At 47.0% G+C, this 10,245-nt stretch overlaps 1 protein-coding gene across 5 annotated transcripts in view; it reads left to right on the top strand.

Annotated features, from left to right (window-relative positions):
* Positions 1-2,270: 2,270 nt before the first annotated feature.
* EEF1AKMT2 (EEF1A lysine methyltransferase 2) overlaps positions 2,271-10,245 on the top strand; it is a 34,997-nt gene continuing 27,022 nt past the window's right edge. The window contains exons 1-3 of one of the 5 annotated variants that reach the window (XM_034931662.3): positions 2,271-2,618; positions 4,003-4,068; positions 5,202-5,316. In XM_034931662.3, the coding sequence (XP_034787553.1) occupies positions 2,509-2,618; positions 4,003-4,068; positions 5,202-5,316 (291 nt within the window). In that variant the 5' untranslated portion in view covers positions 2,271-2,508. Of the gene's footprint in view, positions 2,619-3,135; positions 3,283-4,002; positions 4,069-5,201; positions 5,321-10,245 lie in introns of those variants that run through there. The other 4 variants (XM_008969362.5, XM_034931663.3, XM_055093443.2 and 1 more) reach the window with 4 other exon arrangements.

Below are 10,245 nucleotides of genomic sequence, written 5' to 3'. Positions count from 1 at the left end.
GATTACCGTTTCTCGCTCTGTTGGCCAGACTGGAGTGCAGTGGCGCGATCCCGGCTCACTGCAAGCTCCGCCTTCCGGGTTCACGCCATTCTCCTGCCTCAGCCACCAAGTAGCTGGGAGTACAGGCGCCTGCCACCACGCCCAGCTAATTTTTTTTTGTATTTTTAGTGGAGACGGGGTTTCACCGTGTTAGTCAGGATGGTCTTGATCTCCTGACCTTGTGATCCGCCCGCCTCGGCCTCCCAAAGTGCTGGGATTACAGGCGTGAGCCACCGCACCCGGCTGACCTAAAACTTTTAAAGGCTCACTCAGCCCCACTCAAGCTTGCTTTCTCTAGCATCTAGAACCTAGAAAAGATCAAAACAACCGCTTGCCCAGGGCAGCACTAATTGGCCGGGGCATCCGGTGGTTTTATTGCTCTGTAATAAGGTTACTTAAGTTCTTTCTTGAATTTTATTTTATTTTATTTATTTATTTATTTTTGAGACAAAGTTTCACTCTGTCGCCCAGGCTGGAGTGCAGTGGTGCAGTCTTGGCTCACTGCAACCTTCGCCTCCCTGGTTCAAACAATTCTTGTGCCTCAGCCTTCTGAGTAACTGGGATTACAGGCGACTGCCACCATGCCTGGCTAATTTTTGTCTTTTTAGTAGAGATGGGGTTTCGCCATGTTGGCCAGACTGGTCTCGAACTCCTGACCTCAGGTGATCCGCCTGCCTCGGCCTTCCAAAGTGCTGGTATTACAGGCGTGATCCACCATGTCCGGCCTCCTGTCTACCTTTTATCTTACCCTATCACTAGTGGCTGCCTGAAGATCTCAGAACAGCATCTGTAGGAGATGCGCATCCGATCCTAGGAAGGATTTCTGATGCTATTTTATCTTTAGGGACTTGTTACTGGGCTTCTGTCTGCCAAGACAACAGAAACGTGGCCTAGCAAACAATTCCTTTTGGTTGGAAGGCAGTCTCGCTAGGGGCCTTTGAGGGCCTTGCCTAGGACATAGGACCAGCAGTATTTCACAGCTACTACAGAAAATACCCCAGACTTTGGCCCATAAGATCTCTTGTATTATACTGCAGATCTACTTATGGCAGTCAGACCCAGAGGCAGATGCAATCTCCGGTTCGCGGGTTGGGAGCAGTTTTGTGGAACAAAGTCACCGTCTAGTTCTGACATGGTACAGGGAGAAAACACACAGAGGTTAAGACTTAGACAAGAGGCCAGGCGCGGTGGCTCACGCCTGTAATCCCTGCACTTTGGGAGGCCGAGGCGGGCGGATCACTTGAGGTCGGGACTTCAAGACCAGCCTGACCAACATGAAGGAACCCCATCTCTACTAAAAATACAAAATTAGGCCGGGCACGGTGGCTCACGCCTGTAATCCCAGCACTTTGGGAGGCCGAGGCGGGTGGATCACGAGGTCAGGAGATCGAGACCATCCTGGCTAACACGGTGAAACACCGTCTCCACTAAAAAAAAATACAAAAAATTATCCGGGCGTGGTGGTGGGCGCCTGTAGTCCCAGCTACTCCGGAGGCTTAGGCAGGAGAATGGCGTAAGCCCGGGAGGCGGAGCATGCAGCGAGCCGAGATCGAGCCACTGCACTCCAGCCTGGGCGACGGAGCGAGACTACGTCTAAAAAACAAAACAAAACAAAATTAGCCTGGCGTGGTGGCGCCCGCCTGTAATTCAGTTACTCGGGAAGTTGAGGCAGGAGAATCGCTTGAACCCGGGAGGCGGAGGTTGCGGTGAGCCGAGATCGCGCCATTGCATTGCACTCCAGCCTGGGCGACAAGAGCGAAATTTCGTCTCAAAAAACAAAACAAAACAAAACAAACAAACTTAAGCAAGGCCAGGTGCCTGGGTCGAGGCAGAGCTGAGGTTTATCCGGGCATCCTCTCACTTAGCAGTCTTTCTTCCGCAACACACTGACCCCCGTGTTTGGCGTATTGTGGAGAGTTGCAGGGCATTCCTTTCCCTGGACATAAATTTCCACGTCTACCGGTGACATCAAGTCACAAGAGGCCAGAACGCAGTTTTCAAGTCAGAATCTTAGCCAGAAACGAAGTTGGCCTCTTGCCAAGGAGCCAAATAACTGGATGGACGCTCGCACCCGCTTCGCAGACAGGCGCACGCGGTGGAGAGGTGAAGTGATTTCTGCGTTTGGGTAGAGCGGCGTCGGCTTTAGGTGTCCACGGTGCGGAACCAGCCGTTTTCCAAAATGCAATACCTCTAATGGTCCCTGACAAACAGCAGTCCCCAAATACAGCCGCTCTTAGACCTCGACGAAGGGGATGCCACTAACGCTGTGGGGAGAGCGCACGGTCCCCGCCGGCGCAGGGAGCCGGTGGTAGAGCGGAGGGCGTCGCGTCCCCATCCCAGCCCCAGCGCGGGGGCTGGAGCAGTCGAGAGGGCGGCCTCCCGCCGCCTAGAGGCGCCGGCCCGCTCGTCCGCTCTGCCTGTGCCCCGTCTCTATGGCGGCCCCAACGGCCGTCCAGGACGTGGAGCGAAATGAGCTCGGGCGCTGACGGCGGCGGTGGCGCTGCGGTGGCGGCGCGGTCGGACGAGGGCAGTCCCGGGGAGGACGGTTTCGTCCCGTCGGCGCTGGGGACCCGCGAGCAGTGAGTGTGACGCTGGGCAGGGGAGGATGAGCCGTGCCGCCCTGCCTGGGCCCCGAGAAGGGGACGGCGGGGTGGAGACCCGGGGCTCGGGGACAGGGAGACCCTCGGGGGCGTGACGGGACCAGGGCCACCTGGCGGGGGCTTACGGGGATTTCAAAGAGTGGAATCCCTAGGGGTCGCCCTACGCGGTTAACCGACGTTTCAAGGGATTGGAGCCCAAGGGGCTTGTGGGTGCGGGACAGGCTTTGGCTTCTGGGAGGCCTTTTGGGAGTCTCGAACCTGAGGGCCAGGCTTGGGGGAAAGGGGGAGAGGGCGAGGCTGGCGAATAGGGCTGGTCGGCGAGAGTGAGAGACCGAGGGAGAAGTGCTGGGCCTGGGAGCCGAAAAGGCTGAGTAGGAGGGGAGGGATGTGGGAGCTGGAAGTGGGGTGGGAATAGCGGATGACCCGAGGCGGGAGCGGGGAGATAGTGGGGGATCTTGGGGTGAAAGAAAGCGATCTGACCTCAAACAGACGCTCAGGAATTATTAAATGAATTAATGTGGGTGGATGAATGGCTGCAGGGAACAACTGGGGAGAGGTAAATTGGCGGGATGAGAGGGAGCAGGGATTCTAGAGAGTCATTGTAGGAAAAGAGACGGCAAATGAAAAGGATTCAGAGGGCCAGGTGCGTGGTGGCTTACGCCTGTAATCCCAGCACTTTGGGAGGCCGAGGCGGGCGGAGCACAAGGTCAGGAGATCGAGACCAGCCTGACCAACATGGTGAAACCCCGTCTCTACTAAAAATACAAAAATTAGCGGGGTGTGGTGGCGCACACCTGTAGTCCCAGCTACTCGGGAGGCTGAGGCAGGAGAATCGCTTGAACCCGGGAGTCGGAGGTTGCAGTGAGCCGAGATCGCGCCACTGCACTCCAGCCTGGCGACAGAGCGTGACTCCGTCTCAAAAAAAGAAGAAAAGCGTCCAGAGAAAATTTAAACGGAGGGCTAGAAGACTGGAATAGGCAGAGACAAATAGCACAGGAAAGAGACTGTGTGCCTGCGCACTTGAGACCAGATGTGCTTGTTTCATCAAGTTTTGAAGTTGGGTCAGGGACTTAGGGATACGTGGACAAATGTCTTTGTGTTTTTTTAGGCTAAAACTTATTGTTGTGCATCAGATATTGTCCTAAATGCTTTACATGTACAGTATAAACGTATTCTGCTTGCCCATGTATTTCCTTCTTTTAACTCAAGGACGTTAAAAGATTGAACTATGTGTATTTATTAATAACACTAGTGATGTTTAAACCTCTGTCATAAATAGCTCTGTAATGTATTAGAAACATACATTTAATTCATAATACAGTTTAATTCAAGAGTCTTGCTTTGCATTTCATTTTTTACATAGTTGGGATGCTGTCTATGAGAGAGAACTGCAAACTTTCCGAGAATATGGAGATACAGGTGAAATCTGGTGAGTTAGGAAAAGAATCAAGTTGTAATCTAGAAGATTGTATGTATATGTGTGTGTGTTTAAAAAAATACGTATATATTCGCCAGGCGCGGTGGCTGACGCCTGTAATCCCAGCACTTTGGGAGGCCGAGGCAGGCAGATCACGAGGTCAGGAGATAGAGACCATCCTGGCCGACATGGTGAAACCCTGTCTCTACTAAAATTAGACAAAAAATTAGCCAGGCATGGTGGCGCGCGCCTGTAGTCCCAGCTACTTGGGAGGCTGAGGCAGGGGAATCATTTGAACCTGGGAGGCGGAGATTGCAGTGAGCTGAGATCGCGCCACTGCACTCCATCCTGGGCGACAGAGCGAGACTCCATCTCAAAAAAAAAAAAAAAATGCATATATTCAAGTGCTTATACCCAAAGAAAGCCTAAAAATCCTGGGAACCCTGGATTAAGTCTGGCTTTAGTGGGTAGATTTAAAGTATGTCTCTTCTTTTATTATTTTTTAATTTTTTACTCTTTTTTTTTTTTTTTTTTTTTTTTTTAGAGAGGTGGGGTATCATTCTGTCATCCAGGCTGGAGTACAGTGGCATGATCATCATAACTCATTACAACCTGGACCTCCTGGGCCCAGGTGATCCTCCCGCCACAGCCTCCTGGGTAGCTGGGACTATAGCTGCATGCCATCATGCCCAGCAAATTTTCTTTTTTGTAGAGACAGGGTCTCACTGTGTTACCCAGGCTGGTCTCGAACTCCTGGCCTCAAGCAGTCCTCCCACCGTGGCCTTCCAAAGTGTTGGGAGAATGGGTGTGAGCCCTCTTTTAATATCTCACATTTACATTTGATGACAGCATTTCACCCTATAGTTGTCCTTTGTCAATAAACAATAAAATTCTGAGACACCAACACATACAACTGTTAATGCTGATATAGAGAAATGTTAGTAAATAACATACTGACCTTGTCTATTCTGTTGTATTCCTGGAGGTGGTTTCTCCTAAATTACAGTAGAGACAAAGCTTAAGCAGTCACAGATGTTTTCACTTTCAAATAAGAGTTTGAGCATATGGTATAAATAGCTTAAATGGAATATAGTGGTGACTTTTGCTCTGTATCCCTCAGTTATTTGACTGATTCTCTCTAACAGGTTTGGAGAAGAGAGTATGAATCGACTAATAAGGTGGATGCAGAAACACAAGATTCCACTGGATGCTTCAGTGCTTGATATTGGAACTGGAAATGGTGTTTTCCTGGTTGAACTTGTTGGTACTTTTAGTATTTGTTTGTTAAAGACAAATTTTAAAAGGAAAATTTTTAAAGGCCCTGCAATTGAGGATATTAACCATCTAAATATAAAATAGTAAAGCAGTCATACTTGGAGAAGTCAGATAGTACAAAAGGGAGGCTACATGGATTGTGAGAGAACCTAGGCAATCTGAGTCCTAGTCTTGACTCTTTTGGCTATAGCCTTAACCTTGAGTAAGCCACTTAATTTTTCTAGGCTTCTGTTCTTTCCTAAGGGTTGTGACTAGGTGATTGCTATTGGTTTCTTGTAGCTCAAAACTCTAGAAATGCATATATATATATATATATATATATATATATAAAGATGACCTTTTGCAATTCCAGTAGGACATACGTATCTTATCTTAGGTAAGCATATGGTTTGAAAAGCGCATTTTGTCCATGGAACTGTGTTTTGGTAAACATTCCACTGCTAGCTAAACCATCACTGTTGTATGCCTGCAGTGTGCTCTTGCTATGCTGTGTGCTGTGGAGGAATTATAAGACTTAGGCTTCATCCTAGATAATTTTACAGTCTTAATTAGTACAGAAATAAACATAAGAGTGAAATTTGTTAAGTAACCACCACATGCCAAGCCTCATGTTTGGCGTTGGCAACAGGAAAATTTAGACTTTGTGCTTGAATTGTTTACATTACAATAGAGTATGGACTGACATATGGACAGTTGTGCTATCACTTGATGCATGCAGTAATACACTGAATATAGAAAAGAGGGTGATTAATTTTGGAGTGGAGGGGTAGGGAAGCATCTTGGAGGAGTAAATATCCAAGTTGGGTGGAAATTTCAGGGACAGTTTGGTGACCTAGTGGCATGTAAAGAGGGAGAAGATTTCAACTAATGGAAATATTATCTAAAGGCATGAAGGCTGAAGCAGTATTTTATGTTCTGGGCCTGTAAATAATTTGATAAATTGAAATACAAAGTATATGTGGGGATGGACAGACATGAGGATTAAGTTAAAGATAGGAACCATATTATGCTTTGCCATACTTAAGACCTTCGATTTTGCATTTAGGCTATGGGGAATTGTTAAAATGTTTTTAGTAGTGGAATATGATTAGAAGAACTTGAAATAACCCTTCCTGAAACATTGAGATATAGTGTGTGTACATTAAAGTGCACAAATCAGAAGTATACAGCTAAGTGAATTATCAGAAAGTGAATACATCCACATAACAATCACCTGGTCAAGATGTAAAATATTATAGAACTCTAGAAATTCCCCTTGAACTCTCTACCAATTATTACTCCTTTCTTCCTTTTTTTTTTTTTTTTTTCAGGCTTTGTCACCCAGGTAGGAGTGCACTGGTGAGATCATGGCACATTGTAGCCTCAACCTCTCAGGCTCAAGCGATCCTGTCGCCTCATTTTTTGATTTTTTTGTAGAGACAAGGTCTCACTATGTTGCCCAGGCTGGCCCTCCTTCCTTTTTAAAAGTAACCACTATCTACCAATCATGAACAAAAGATGAGTTTTAACATCAGATTAATTTGCCTGTTTTTGAAGGTATAAATGAAACTCTTTAGGGTGTGCTATTCCTGGTGTCTTTCAGCCTTTTTTTTTTTTTTTTTTTTTTTTTTTGAGACAGAGTCTTGGCTCTGACACCCAGGCTGGAGTGCAGTCGCACGACCTTGGCTCACTGCAACCTTTACCACCTGGGTTCAAGTGGTTCTCGTGCCTCAGCCTCATGAGTAGCTGGGATTACAGGCGCACGCCATTATGCCTCGCTATGTAGTTCATTTTTATTGCCACATAAGATTCCTTTGTGGCTGGGCGCCGTGGCTGATGCCTGTAATCCCAGCGCTTTGGGAGGGCAAGGCAGGTGGATCACAAGGTCAGGAGATCGAGACCATCCTGGCTAACACGGTGAAACCCCATCTCTACTAAAAATACAAAAAGTTAGCCGGGAGTGGTGGCGGGCGCCTATAGTCCTAGCTACTCGGGAGGCTGAGGCAGGAGAATGGTGTGAACCCGGGAGGTGGAGTTTGCAGTGAGCCGAGATCAGCCTGGGCGACAGAGTGAGACTCCGTCTCAAAAAAAAAAAAAATTCTTTTGTACAATTATATCAGTTTCATTTATTCTTTCTTTACCTATATAGGTTCTTTTGGGTTTTAATAGTTTACTGGTAGAGGCTAATGATTTATACTTTGAGATTAATAGCTTGTAGATTCTTTTCTTTTTCTTTTTTTTTTTTTTTGAGATGGAGTTTCACTCTGTAGCCCAGGCTAGAGTGCAGTGGTGTGATCTCAGCTCACTGCAGCCTCTGCCTCCTGGGTTCAATCAATTCTCCTGCCTCTCAGCCTCCCAAGTAGCTGGGACTATAGGCGCATGCCACTGTGTCTGGCTAATTTTTTTGTACTTTTAGTAGAGACAGGGTTTTACCATGTTGGCCAGGCTGGTCTTGAATTCCTGACCTCAAGTGATCCACCTGCCCCGGCCTCCCAGAGTGCTAGGATTACAGGTGTGAGCCACCGTGCCCGGCCAGTTTGTAGATTATTTTAGGCTTTCTTCACATGTAATTATATACACTGTGAATAGTGGCAATTTTATTTTTTCCTTCCCAATCCTTTATAAATTTTCCTTTTATTACATTATCTAGGACCTCCAGTAGAATGTTGAAAAGAAGTGGTGATAGAAGGCATCCTTGTCTTCTTTTCCCTTTTCAGAAAATGCTTTCAATATTTCAGTCTTAGGTGTGATGTTAACTGTTTGTTTTGTAGATAACTCCATATCAGATTAAGGAAGCTATTCCTGCTTTGCTAAGAGGGTGTGTGTGTGTGTGTGTGTGTGTGTGTGTGTGTGTGTATGTATGTGTGTGTGTATGTGTGTTTTTTTTTTTTTTTTTGAAACGGAGTCTCACTCTGTCACCCAGGCTGGAGTGCAGTGGTACAGTCTTGGCTCACTGCAAGCTCTGCCTCCCAGGTTCAAGTGATTCTCGTGCCTTAGCCTCCCCAGTAGCTGGGATTACAAGTGGGTGCCACCACACCCAGCTAATTTTTTGTATTTTTAGTTGAGATGGGATTTCGTCATGTTACCTAGGCTGGTCTCAAACTCCTGAGCTCAGGTGATCTGCCTGCCTTGGCCTCCCAAAGTGCTAGGATTACAGGTGTGAGCCACCAACACCTGGCTGGTTTCTGTCTTTTTTTTTTTTTTTAAATTTCGAGACGGAGCCTTGCTCTGTTTCCCTGGCTGGAATGCAGTGGTGTGAGCATAACTCCCTGCAGCCTTGAACACTTGGGCTCAAGCAATTCTCCTGCCTCGGCTTCCCAAGTAGGTGGGATTACAGGTACCCAACACCACACCTGGCTGTGTGTGTGTTTCTTATGAATCTTGTTGTTTGTCAGATGTTTTTCCTGTTATCAAGATCATAAAGTGATTTTTCTCTTATGGTCTGTTAATGTTGATGAATTACATTGGCCCATTTTCAAATGTTAAGTGCATTTCTGGAATAAACCAAACTTATATATGCCGCTAGATTCAGTTTAATATTTTGTTTAGGATTTTTGCAGCTCTCTCCTGATGGAGATTGTCCTGTAATTTTCTTGTGATGCTATTGTCAAGTTCTGGTTTCAGGATATGCTGGTATCATTAGTTGAAATTCTATTTTTTGAAATTTTAAGAATGGTGTTACTGGCTGGGCGCGGTGGCTCACGCCTGTAATCCCAGCACTTTGGGAGGCCGAGGTGGGCGGATCACGAGGTTAGGAGATCGAGACCATCCTGGCTAACACGGTGAAACCCTGTCTACTAAAAATACAAAAAATTAGCTGGACGTGGTGGCAGGTGCCTGTAGTCCCAGCTATTTGGGAGGCTGCTGCAGGAGAATGACATGAAGCTGGGAGACCAAGCTTGCAGTGAGCCGAGTGAGCCGAGATTGCGCCATTGTACTCCAGCTTGGGTGACAGAGCGAGACTTCGTCTCAAAAAAAAAAACAAAAAAACAAAACAAAACAAAAAAAAAACGGTGTTACGTCTTCCTTAAATGTTTGTTAGAGTTCACTGGTGAAACCACATAGATAAGGGGGCGTTTTTGGGAAGTGTTTTTCTTTTTTGAGGTGAATTTTTCTTTTCTTTTTTTTTTTTTTTTGAGACAGAGTCTTGCTCTGTCACCCAGGCTGGAGTGCAGTGGTGCCATCTCAGCTCACTGCAGCCTCTGCTTCCTGGGTTCAAGCGATTTTCCTGCCTCAGCCTCCTGAGTAGCTAGGATTACAGGCGTACACCATGCCTGGCTAATTTTTGTATTTGTAGTAGAGATGGGGTTCTGCTATGTTGGCCAGCTGTTCTCAAACTCCTGACCTCAGGTAATCCATCTGCCTGCCTCAGCCTCCCGGAGTGCTGGTATTACAGGTGTGAGCCACTCTGCCTGGCCTGAACTTCTTTTTTTTTTTTTTTGAGACGGAGTCTCACTCTGTCCCCCAGGCTGGAGTGCAGTGGGGCGATCTCGGCTCACTGCAAGCTCCGCCTCCCGGATTCATGCCATTTTCCTGCCTCAGCCTCCGAGTAGCTGGGATTACAGGCACCCACCACCATGCCTGGCTAATTTTTTGTATTTTCAGTAGAGATGGGGTTTCACTGTGTTAGCCAGGATGGTCTCGATCTCCTGACCTCGTGATCTGCCCGTCTTGGCCTCCCAAAGTGCTGGGATTACAGGTGTGAGCCACCACGCCCGGCCCTGAAATTCTTAATTGAAGTGTAGTTTATGTAGAAAGGTGAGCATAAGTGGTACAAAATGAACCCCTTGTGTTATTCACCAACCTGACCAAAAAATAAGACATTTCTAGTACCATAGGAGCTTCCTTGTGGCCCCTCCCACTCCTTCCCTTCTAAAGGTGACCACTGCTGTCACTTCTATCATCATATAGTAGGCTGTTTTTGATATTAACTGT

This window comes from Pan paniscus, chromosome 8, assembly GCF_029289425.2.
Source record: "Pan paniscus chromosome 8, NHGRI_mPanPan1-v2.0_pri, whole genome shotgun sequence".
NCBI lineage: Eukaryota > Metazoa > Chordata > Mammalia > Primates > Hominidae > Pan > Pan paniscus.
The sequence above is the reverse complement of the archived record's forward strand: the minus strand, read 5'-3'. Positions and strand labels throughout refer to the sequence as shown.